Source organism: Tenrec ecaudatus, chromosome 13 (genome assembly GCF_050624435.1).
Source record: "Tenrec ecaudatus isolate mTenEca1 chromosome 13, mTenEca1.hap1, whole genome shotgun sequence".
Classification (NCBI taxonomy): domain Eukaryota; kingdom Metazoa; phylum Chordata; class Mammalia; order Afrosoricida; family Tenrecidae; genus Tenrec; species Tenrec ecaudatus.
In genome coordinates, this window is record NC_134542.1 from 102,511,202 (window position 1) to 102,523,775 (window position 12,574).

Here is a 12,574-nt window from a genome sequence, read left to right on the forward strand (position 1 = left end):
TTTCAGCAAACTAATACCTAGGAAATCAATCTTTTCACATTCCATTCCACTTGTGAAGACTTCTGATTTTCCTAGATTCATACTTCATTTGTTCCAAGTTCTGAATTTTAGTAGAGTTGCTCAGGTGTTTCTTACTTTGAGTTGTCACCCATTGGCAAATGAAGACCCGGGAGGCCCCACACCCACAGGCTATACTCCACTCATGCCACATTGATCAACATTACTTTGAGAAGGCAGCTCCTCCGCAGTCACATTTTGACTGCCCACTGACCCAAAGCCCATCCTCCAGCTCCATCTCTGATAAGGTTCTGCTTCCATTCATGAAGCCTTAAATATGTATGGACTAGGAAGGCTTAACCTTGTGAAAATTTCAATACTACTTAAAACAATCAACAGATAGAATGCAATACTGACCCATAGTTTATCACTATTATTTAAAGAGATGGAACACCTAATCGGTAACCTTGTATATATAGGAAAGCGACCCTCAATGAGCAAAACACTACTAAAGAAGAACAAAGTTGTATGATCCTCCAAAAAATGATTAAAAATAGAAGAAGGCGAAGAGCAGCATAGAAAGTCTATCTCTGTCCAATGTCAACACCAACCAAACAGCCAGAGGAGTCAATACAGCTCGGTATAGATGCAACAGCTGACACGTAGTACACAATTGAGAACCTAGAAGAAAACCTGTCCACTTAAGAACAACCAATCTTTGGTAAAGGGCTGAAATGCAGTACATGAGCAAAAAACATCTCTCTTTAATTATTGATGCTAGCAAAAGGGTATATCCCTTGGCAGGAAAAATGAAACAGGGTGTATATATCTCACCAAATAAAAAATGAACTCAAAATCCATCGATGATCTACATGTAAACTTAAAAGTATAAAGACCATAAAAAATGAACAAACTTAGGGACCCCGATTCCTGGAGGAAGTAAATCTTCAAACATTATCAGAAAAGAAACACAAACAGCAAAATAAACTACATGCTTACAGACTGTTAAAAATTAGATAATTATATGCATCAAAAATTAAAAGATCTCACAAATTGGGGGGAAAATGTCAACAATGCATCATCAGATGTGTTCGTCTTGGTTGACTAGAGAAACAAATTCATAGACACTCATATATATGTAATGAAGAACTTTATATCAAAGAGTAATTGTATATTAAAAATCATTCCAGCCCAGTCCAGTTGAAGTCCTTAAGTCTAAAGTGACACCGAATGCAGGAAGATCACAGGCCAGTGAGTGGAACGTCTTGTGGCTGCAGTGGTGGTAGAAGCACTAGCATGGTTTCTAAGTGGCTCCTACAGCTCCAGGGCTCTAGTTCCCTTAGGGGTCTCCATGTGGCTTGTCAGCAGGAAGACAGAGTGTCTGTGTGTATCTGGCCTCCTGTCAGCTCTGTCTCTTTTGTGCCTCCAAATGAGGTCATCCAGCTGCGATCTGCTTGACAGGCTAGGTGCCACCCCTTTGTAAGTTGACAGAAGATTATGTAACTGCCACATCAGACAAAGAACTAATCTCTAGAATTTATAAACATGTCTATATCGCTAGACCTGAAAGGCCAACTTTCCAGTTTAAAGCTGGACAGAAGATATGGCTGATTCTATGTGTTCTTTTCATTGTTTTCCTGATTCCTCGTGTTTCCTTCAACATTTTGTCCGTAGATTCCGTGTTTCAACTTGGGTCTTGAATCATTGATTTATGTCCTTCAACTTGTTATAGGCTATGCATGTTCTTCTTTCATGGATTTTTAATTCCTGGTCTTTGCACATTGCATGATAATAATTTACTTTGTGTTTTTTTCTAGTTGCCCTTTGAAAATATCTTTTCAGCTCTTTTACTTCACTAACTAGTGGGTAGACATATATTAGCTTTATGAAATGGAAGACAATATACCATAAAAGGAGGTCAATATAAAAGTATCTAAGCAAAGAAAGAAGCTGAAATAGGCACAACAGTGGAAAACAACATAGGTTAATACATTCATAATCCTACAATAATGGTAATAATAATAATCCATAAGCAGTTCCTTGTAGCTATGAAAGCTGAACAGGTTGAGGATGGAGAATGTATATATATAAGTATATGTTTGACCTAAGATAATTCTACATATGTATTTCAATATGTTGAAATATAACAATAAAAATTATTGAGCATACAAGGGGCAAAGTTATGAAAACATCTTAGTATGAGTAAAACACTAGTGGGTATACGTGACTGGGACTGGGGTTCAGAAAAATAGTCTTGGGCAAGGGAAAGGGCAAAAATAGTTTTAAAAAAATAAACTCTATTCTGTCCTGCTTTAGTGAGTAGTGATAGAGGTCTTTAAACTTGAGATTGCCTAACTGGCTAGCTAAGGTGAATCTACTGGTCTCTGCACATCACGAACAAAGCAGAATGAAGAAAACATAGGAGTTTCAGATGTCATGACCCTCGTCCAGAATAACTAGGTGGTCTCAGCTACCACAACACAATAGGAATCACAATAGGTCCTACATAGAAAAGGAGCAAACTATGAAGCAAAACTCAGTCATAAAAAGACCAGGCTTATTGGTAGCATAGGTGCTGATGAGCCCTCTAAGTCTATGTACATGAGTTATTGGATGAAAAATTGATTTTTGGGGGCAAATCTTCCCAGCTTTAAAATGAATGGTTTAAAACGTATATTTTTTATAATAAAAGCATATATTAAACAAAAATAGCAAAATGTGAAGCTATTTTTAATTGTCTTTATGTAGGACTGTGCACTTCACAAGGAGATATATCCATCTCTGTAATCTTTCGTTGATGAATTTTACAGACTTTAATTTACACAATATCAAACAGCAGTTCTGTCATCCTCACTGGTCCACAATAAAGCTGGAAGGGCAAGATCAGCGCTTAGATGCTTACACATTCACTGGTTCAGCTTTCCTCCTGAAGTTGGCATCATAGTGTGTGTTTTGTGAAATGGAGGAGGACTTTGTGGATTTGTGCCGGACATATGGGTTAATGTTGGACTTGTGGGTTTGGGAAACCCTTGGTTGGGATGTTTGCTTGATCTGCACTTAACTTTTACATAAAATTTTCTCATACATATGTGTTGCTGTGGATTTGTTTCTCTATAGTACCCAGACTAACACACAAAGACATGTTCCATGGATGTTTTCTTTTTTTGTATTGTTTTATTAGGGGCTCATGCAACTCTTATCACAATCCATACATACATCATTTGTGTAAAGCACATTTGCACATACATTTCCCTCATCATTCTCAAAACATTTGCTCTCCACTTAAGCCCCTGGCATCAGGTCCTCATTTCTTTCCCTCTCTCACCACTCCCCCCTCCCTCATGAACCCTTGATAATTTATAAATTATTATTTTGTCATATCTTACCTTGTCCAATGTCTCCCTTCACCCACTTTCCTGTTTTCTGTCCCCAGGGAGGAGGTCACATGTAGATCCTTGTAATCGGTCCCCCCTTTCCAAACCACTCTCCCTCTTCACTCCCAGTATCGCCACTCACACCACTGGTCCTGAAGGGATCATCTGTCCTGGATTCCCTGTGTTTCCAGTTCCTATCTATACCAGTACATCCTCTGGTCTAGCTAGACTTGCAAGGTAGAATTCAGATCATAATGGGGAGTTGGGGAGAGGAAGCATTTAGGAACTAGAGAAAAGTACTTTTCATCATTGCTATATCACACCCTGTCTGGCTCATTTCCTCCCTGAAACCCTTCTGCAAGGGGATGTCCAGTGGCCAACAAATGGGCTTTGGGTCTCCACACCGCACTTCCCCCCTCATTCACTATGGTAAAAATTTTTGTTCTGACGATGCCTGGTACCTGATCCCTTCGACACCTCATGATTGCACAGGCTGGTGTGCTTCTTCCATCGGGATTTGTTGCTTCTGAGCTAGATGGCCACTTGTTTACCTTCAAGCCTTTAAGACCCAAGACGCTATATCTTTTGATAACCAGGCACCATCAGCTTTCTTCACCACATTTGCTATGCACCCATTTGTCTTCAGCGATCGTATCATGGAGGTGAGCACACAATGATATGATTTTTTTGCTCTTTGATGCCTGATAACTGATCCCTTCAGCACCTCGTGAACATATAGGCTGGTCTGCTTCTTCCATGTGGGCTTTGTTGCTTCTGAGCTTGATGGCTGCTTGTTTATCTTCAAGCTTTTAAGACCCCAGATGCTATATCTTTTGATAGCCGGGCACCATCAGCTTTCTTTGCCACATTTGCTTCTTCGCCCACTTTGTCTTCAGCGGTTGTGTTGGGAAGGTGAGCATCATAGAATGCCAATTTAATAGAAGAAAGTATTCTTGCATTGAGGGTGTACTTGAGTGGAGGCCCAATGTCCTTCTGCTACCTTAATATTAAAACTATAAATATATGCACATAGATCTATTTCCCCATCTTCATATAGAAATATATTTGCATATGTACATGTCTTTATCTAGACCTCTGTAAATTCCTTTGCCTCCTAGCTCCTTCCTCTATTTACCTTGACTTTCCTCCTGTCCCAGTGTCATGCTCAGTCCCCAACATGGTTTCAGCAATTCCTGTTTGTTACATTACCCTTGATCATGCCTTCCAGGCCTCCCACACCCACCTCACCTCATCAAGTGATTTGGATCACTTGTTGTTCCCTTGTCCCTTGATTTGTTAACACCACTACATTTCCCCCCAGCTCCCCCTCTTCCATGTCCCCCCAGAACTGTCTGTCCCATTGTAATCTCCTCCAGATTGTTCATCCAGCCTATCTTATTTAGACAGACCTGTGGAGATAATAACATTCACAAAAACAATATAGAGCAAAACCAAGCAACAATATACAACAAATTAATGACAAAAAAAATCAAAACACACCAAGAAAGAAAAGCTTGTAGTTAGTTCAAGGATCATTTGTTGGCCTTTAGGGTGTTTTCCAGGCCAATCTGTTGGGGCTCCATGCCCTGTCCCTAAGTCCACTTTCAGAATTCCCTGGTGACCTCGCCATTCCATTCCCTTGCTGTTCTGTTGCACCCCCTTAGTGTTTTGCCTCGTTGTGGCAGGATCAGATCAGGTGAAATTCCCACACTGTGTCTCTGGAATTGGTCCCTGTAGGGCTATGGCTCAGTGAGGGGAGTCATGTCTCATAGTGGGGCTAGCCTTGTGGTCCTCTCTGTGGACTGATTGTTCTCATTGGGATCATCATCCTCAAGGCCTGGCAGACCCGGATGTACTCCACACTCTCTTCTCCTCCCCCTTCATCTGCTCCCATGTGCTCTGATCAGATATGGCCCTCTGCCGGAGCTGCAGATTCAATGCTGTCCTTTGAAATAAATTCTTCTGGGAGGAGGGGCAGGTGTCCACTTAATATTTGGGATAGGGGCCAGTCCTCCAGACCTCTCCGCTGGTTGCCAACTCCACACCGCCGGCATGTTGCTTTAACATCTTGGAGCACTTGTTTGAAATCTGTCCCCTCTTTCCCTGTGCAGCTATAAACAATACCCTCCACTTAAGTGAGTTAGTGCCCTGTGCCCCCACTACCCATTTTTATTATTATTATTCCTTTCCCTACCTCCTTTTTAGTTGTCTACCATGTGCATCCCTGTATTTGATCTGGTCCCCGCCATATTACTTGGTCCTCACCCCAGGAATGTTTTATACAGTGGCTTTTTCCTATGCCCCTTTTGCATTTTTTTAAAAGCTTATCTCAGCAAACTCATGTTGTATTTGTCCTTTTGTGCTTGACTTACTTTGCTTAGCATTATTTCCTCCAGTTCTTCCCCTGCAGCAATGTGATTCATACATTCATCACTGCTTTTTACTGATGCGTAGTACTCCATTGTATGTATATACCACAGTTTTATAATCCAATCATCACTTAATGAAAATTGGGGTTGTTTCCAACTCCTTGCAATTGCGAACTGTGCTGCAATGAACAATGGAGCACAGATGTCTGGCCTTGGTTTGTTTCTTGCCTCTTCTGGGTATATGCCCAGTAGAGGGATTGCTGGGTCATAGGGAAACTTTAATTTCCATCTTTTTAAGATATCACCAGATCTATTTCCATAGTGGTCGTACATACATACAAGTCCACCAGCAGTAAATGAGAGTTCTGTCTCTCCACAGCCCCTCCAACACTTGTAGCTTTCTGATTTTTTGAATTGGACTACCATTGAGGGTGTTAAGTGGTACCTTTGCTGTTTTAATTTGCATTTTTCTTATGGATAAACATTGGGAACATTTTTCATATGTTTGTTGGCCATTCGGATTTCTGCCCCTGAGAAACTTCTGTTCAAGTCCTTTGCCCACCTCTCAAGTGGGCAATTAGTTTTTCTGTTTTTTTCTTTTTGGAAGCTAGCAGAATATTGTAGATTTTAGTAATAAGACCTATGTCTGATGTGTCATTGCTAAAGATGTTTTTCTAGTCCGTGGACTCTCTTAGTACTCTCTTGGTGAATTCTTTTTATGTACACAGGTGTTTTATCTTCCGTGTATCCCATTTGTCTATTTGTGCCTCCTCTGTGTTTGTGTCCTTCTCTATTTCTGATAGCCTATGTATTCCCAGTGCCAAAGTTCTCAAGTTGGTCCCAATTCCCTCATTGATGGCCCTAATAGTTTGGGGTTTAACTTCAAGGTCTGTGATCCACCTTGAGTTTATTCTTGTGCATGGAGTGAGATAAGGGTCTTGTTTCATTTTTCTGCAGGTAAATATCCATTTTTTCCAGCACCATTGTTAAAGAGGGCATCTGCTTCCCATTTGATATTTTTGGGACCCTTATCAAAGATCAGTTTTCTGTATGTCGATGACTTTATTTCTGGGTTTTCAGTTCTTTTCCATTGGTCTGTGTATATGTCATTGTAGCAATACCATGCGGTTTTGACAACTGTGGCTGTATACTATGTGCTAAAGTCAGGTAAAGCAAGCCCTCCCATGGTGTCCATCTTCTTGAGGAGTTCTCTGCTAATTCTGGGCTTCTTCCCTCTGCATATGAAGTTGGTAATCAGTTTTTCCATTTCTTTGACGAATGGTGGGGCTAACTGTATCGGGAATGCATTAATCTTTATATAGTGCCGTTGGCAGAACTGACATCTTGTTATATTGAGTCTTCCAATCCACAAGCATGGGATATTCTTCCATTTGTTGAGGTCGCTCTTGGTTTCTTGTAATGGTGTTCTGTAGTTTTCCCCATATAGATCTTTTGTTTTTTAAGTCAGGTATATCCCTAGATATTTCCATTTGTGTTTCGCTATTGTGAAGGGTACCACCTTTTTGATCTCCTCTTCTGTGGTCTTATCCGATGTGTACAACAGTCCAATGGACTTCTGTTTGTTGATATTGTGTCCTACCACTCTGCCAAACTCCTATATGGCTTTCAATACTCCCTTGTGGAGCTTTTGGAACTTTCCATGTATAAAATCATCTTCCTTCTCCAGATGAATACATTTTATGTCTCTTCTTTGCATTATGCTGTTAGCTAAAACCTTGAGCATGATATTAAATAAGAGTGGGGACAAGGGGCATCTTTGTCTGGTCCCCTTTTTCAGTGGGATTGTGTTAGTCTTTTCTCCATTAACTACCTTTTGGTTATTGGCTTTTCATATATAGCTTGTATTGACTTAAGGGATTTTCCTTCCATTCCTATCTTCTCAAGTGTCTTAAACAGGAATTGGTGTTGGATGTTGTCGAATGCTTTTTCTGCATCTATTGATATTATCATGTGGTTGTTATATTTCTTCATGTCAGTGTGATGAATAATACTAATGGTCTTTTGTATGTTGAACCATCCCTGCATCCCTGTATCCCTGGTATGAATCCCACTTGGTCATGGTGAATTGTTTGTTTTACATACTTTTGTTTTATGTTGGCTAGTATTTTGTTAAGGATTTTTGCATCAATGTTCATTAGGGATATTGATCTGTAATTCCTGATTCTTGTGGAATTCTTGCCCAGTTTTAGTATCAGAATTATACTAGCTTCATAGAAAGAGTTCGGGAGTTTGCCATCTTTTTCCATGTTCTGGAAGAGTTTGTGTAGGATTGGTGTTAGTTCTTGGTAGAATTCTCCAGTGAAGCTATCTGGTCCAGGGGATTTTTTGTTGGTAATCCCTTGACAACCTTGTCTATTTTTTTCTATTCCTAGTGGTCTGTTGAGATTCTGGACATCCATCAAGGATAGTCTCGGGAGGGATTGTTTTTCAAAGAATTTGTCCATGTCTTCCAAATTGTTGAATTCATTGGAGTACAATCCTTCGTAGTTCTGTGTAATTATCCTTTAGATTTCATTAGGGTCTGTTGTAATGCACCTCTTTCATCCCTTATTCTTGCTATTGAAATTAGTTCCCTCCTTTCCTTGGTTAGGTTTGCCAGTGGTCTTTCGATTCTATTTATCCTCCTGCATTCCAGCTGCATTGAATTTCCCTCTAAGCAACTCTCCTGGGTTGAATTCTGTGGAGTTCCTCTGGTATGTGTCACTCGTCGCCATCTTCCTGGAAGTTCTATGTTTTCTTTTAAATAAACTTGTGTATGCATAAGCTGGACCCAGGTGCAGTACTTTTTTACTAACCTAGTATTCTTTATGGGCTGGTGGATTTTCTGTGCTCTGAAATCCTCAGAATCCTTATACTGAAATAATAGCTGTGGATGGATTTTAATGTAAGGTCCTTGCTTATTGCCTTCGATATAAATTTTTCTTACATAAGTGGGTCAGAATGGTAAAATGTTGGATTCAATGCTAACAGAATATTCGATCATTCTGAGGCTATTCTAATTTTGGGTTTCTATAAGTTTACATCGACTCAATGGTAGTGAGTTTCGTTTATTTTAGGTTTTCATCTATTCATAGATCTATTGATTAATTGATTGATGGTTTGATTTACCTTAAGGAATTAGCTCATGGATTTATTGGTGATTTCAAGTTCCAAAATTCAAAGAACAGGCAGCAAAACAGAGATTTCTCCAGACTTGTGTCCTAACATCTGTAAGTCAGTCAATGTTAAGAGTACAGAGTGAAGAGAGAGGGAGTCATAGTATCTATGTATACTCTGGAACTAAAATACACATATTTCAATTGATTGTTTGATTGTGTTACTCTTGATTAATATTGTCTAGGGTGACTACATTAGATGGTATTGTGAAAGAGCAACTAGTCCAGTATTTGACCAAACCACTGGTAACAATAGCCTTGTCATGTTAATGTAACCAACTCACCATATTAAGTTGAACACCAAGCATGTACCATTTTTCTTTATCTTAACTACTTCTTACCATAAACAGGCATAACAGACTTGAGAACAGATGTTGGTGGATTCCATTGCAAATGACAATTAGCTGTAGACTGTGAGAGAATTCACTTTATTTTCTAGGAAAATGTCCAAATTAAATTTACTCTGAAATATAGTACCGGATTTCACATAAGCCAGTTTCTCTTTTTGTTGGTGTGGTTGTTGTTTGTTGGGAAGGGTTTGTGTTTCAGTATGGATCAACTTGAATTTTTTCCCCTAGGATTTTTTTTTCCTTACCAAAATGATCAACATAGCATGACAAAAGATTAATAGTTATAGTTGCTTGTATTAAACCTGAAACGTCTGAGTCCTACAATACTTTACATTCTCCCCCTTTATTTTCTCCCTCTTAGGAGGAACCGCATCAAGACAGAAAGGCTTCCTAGGATGCATTCGCTCACTACACGTGAATGGGCAGAAGCTGGACCTTGAAGAGAGAGCAAAGGTCACATCTGGAGTCCGGCCAGGCTGCCCTGGCCATTGTAGCAGTTACAGCAGCACCTGTCACAATGGGGGGAAATGTGTGGAGAAGCACAGTGGCTACTTCTGTGATTGCACCAACTCACCATATGAAGGGCCTTTTTGTAAAAAAGGTACAATGGCTCAGCTACTTCCTTTTTGTTCTCTTTTGGGGTACCCTCAGACCTCAGTCAGGTCAGATACATGCATTTAAACCTCCCATGACCTTTTCCTTCTCTCAAGAGGGGATCACTGATGTAGATTTCATTGGTACCACGACCCAGAGATGATGTTGTGATAAAATATGGGGGGTTGTGTGTGGGGGTGCGGGGTGGGGGGAGACTAAAATGAAATGCTTAGGTTCATATTATTTACCTTCCTGTTATTGTCTTCTGTCCCAATAGCCTTCATAGCTCCTCAATGCATGGAGATATACACGTACTCCACATTACTAAATATCTCATTCTTAGACATTTTGAATTTGAAACTGTTGTAAAACACCTAATATCTGGCTACTCCGTGCGCCTAGTAACAATGAACAGCAAAACGTGAGAGAGAACTTGACTGCCGTGGTTAAGAGGACATGTCAACTTCGTGCTGCGAGGATTCTGAGTTGTCTGGCAGTTCTATAATGATGCCATCTGATAACTGTATAGGAGTGACATTCCTAAATTATAGTGTAAAACTTTTTCTTAGCTTATACAATATGCCTACATGATATAATAATATAAAATATAATGCTATATAATAATGTATAACACATTTGAAGACTAAGGTGCACTAGACCCAAGCTATGGTGCTTTAAATCACCTCTTGTGAATATAAAAGGTAGGGTAGGAAGGGGAAAGCAATTACAAAGATCTACATATAACCACCTCACTGGGGGACACACAACAGAAAAGTGGATGAAGAGAGATGTCGGACAGTGTAAGATGTGACAAAATAATAATAATTTAAAAGTTATCCAGGGTCCATGAGAGAGGGGGGACAGGGAGGGAGGGAGGGGAAAAAGTGAGGAGCTGATACCAAGAGCTCAAGTAGAAAGCAAATGTTTTCAGAATGATGATGGCAACAAATGTACAAATGTGCTTGACACAATGAATGATGTATGAATTGTGATAAGAGTTTGTGTTAGTCTGGGTACTTTAGAGAAACAAATCTGCAGAAACTCATATGTATAAGTGAGGGTTTTATATAAAGGGTAAGTGCACATCAAGCAAACATCCCAACCCAGTGCTGCCCAAGCCCACAAGTCCAACATTAGCCTATATGTCTGACACCAATCCACAAAGTCCTACTCCATCTCACAAAACATGTGCAATAACACCAACTGCAGGAAGAAAGCCGAATCACTGAATGTGTAAGCATCTCAGGGCTGGTAGGGGTCTCCACATGGCTGCTCCATCACCCAGGGCTGCATCACAGTAGGTCCATATGTATTATCCTCAGGGATGTCTTGCAGTTCCCAGTTGAAGCAGGGAACTGGCTAAGGCAGCTGCACCCTGGGCTGACCATCAGGTGTCAAAGGGATCAGACATCAGACATCAAAGAACAAAATACTGTATCTTTGTGAGGGGGACTGTGCAGAGTGGAACCAAGGCCCATCTATAGGTACTTTGGTATAAAAACACACCATGTGTTTTTTGGAATATTCCTTCTCTAGAGGTGAGGTTACTAATGTCTAAGGCTTTAGATTCTTTCCCTCGATGTTCATGTTTATTCACCCATAAGACTGGACATGGGATATAAAAGTCCAACCAATGTGGGGTTTTGTTTTGTTTTGGTTTTGGTTTTTTTTACATTCCCACCCAATTTTTTGAATGCACTTCCTTGGAAAAAATGAATAAAGATAGATCCCTTTATCTATCTATAGATAGATACCTATACCTTGGATGAGGATTGGCAGTCTTGTGTGAACTCATAAATTCAAGATAATTTTATTTTTTCCATTCCATCAATTCTTAGTCATTTCAGCTTTTGAAGACAATGTATAATTACACAAAAGGGTTTCTAAGAGTTATAAAATTTATGGAAGCAAACAACTGCATCTTTCTCCTGTGGAGTAGCTGTTGGGTTCAAATCAGTTACCTTTTTTCTTAAAAGCTTAATCACTGAGCCACCAAGGTTCCTGAAGTTAATTCTATATAATTTTGAATACTTAGTATTTTTTTTCAAACATAGGGCAAAGTGGTGGTCTTCTGTCAATCTTCACAGTGTGGTTATTTTATTGAAGGGACAAAAGAACATAGCAATAAAATAATGCCAGTAATGTTTTATGAGGTTTTAGCCACGAAAATAAAATGTTTTAATGACTCTAAAACATAATTTACACATAATGATCACAATTATAAATAATTATTATCAGTTTATTAAGGCACATTTTATTTTCTAGCACTCCCAAACTTATTCAGTCAAACTTAATGATGGAATGTAAAAAAATTTTATATATATATGGAAAACATAAAAGAAAAAACAAGGAGATCAAAAAGTTGAAATCTTTGCAGAAATAGACTGCCACATCTAAGTATTTCCAAATATCTTCTTTAAAGAGCTCTATAAGTAAAGTCTTCATTCATTCACACTGATCTTTTCCCCAATTAGTGTGAATTCGATGTGCATTATTGCTGAGAAACATGCTGTCTGCCTTGAGAGAGAAGGACACAAACTTCAGAGCCATAGTGTGTTAGGCATTGTGTGGGACCTTGAATCCAGGGAGGCTTAGTGCAAAAACTTAAAACAAGCAAAAAGCCAACTGGATTTTCACACTGGCAGAGGTTACCAAATAGCTTTCCCTTTAAAGTTGTGGAGAAGAGGCACATAAAGAATAAGCAATACCAGGCC

At 39.5% G+C, this 12,574-nt stretch overlaps 1 protein-coding gene across 2 annotated transcripts in view; it reads left to right on the forward strand.

Annotated features, from left to right (window-relative positions):
- The window catches only part of CNTNAP5 (contactin associated protein family member 5), a 1,091,618-nt gene that overhangs the window by 966,774 nt on the left and 112,270 nt on the right, over window positions 1-12,574 (forward strand). For both annotated transcript variants that reach the window (XM_075529285.1, XM_075529286.1), the window contains exon 18: window positions 9,628-9,867. In XM_075529285.1, coding sequence (XP_075385400.1) covers window positions 9,628-9,867 — 240 coding nt within the window. The remainder of the gene's footprint in view (window positions 1-9,627; window positions 9,868-12,574) is intronic.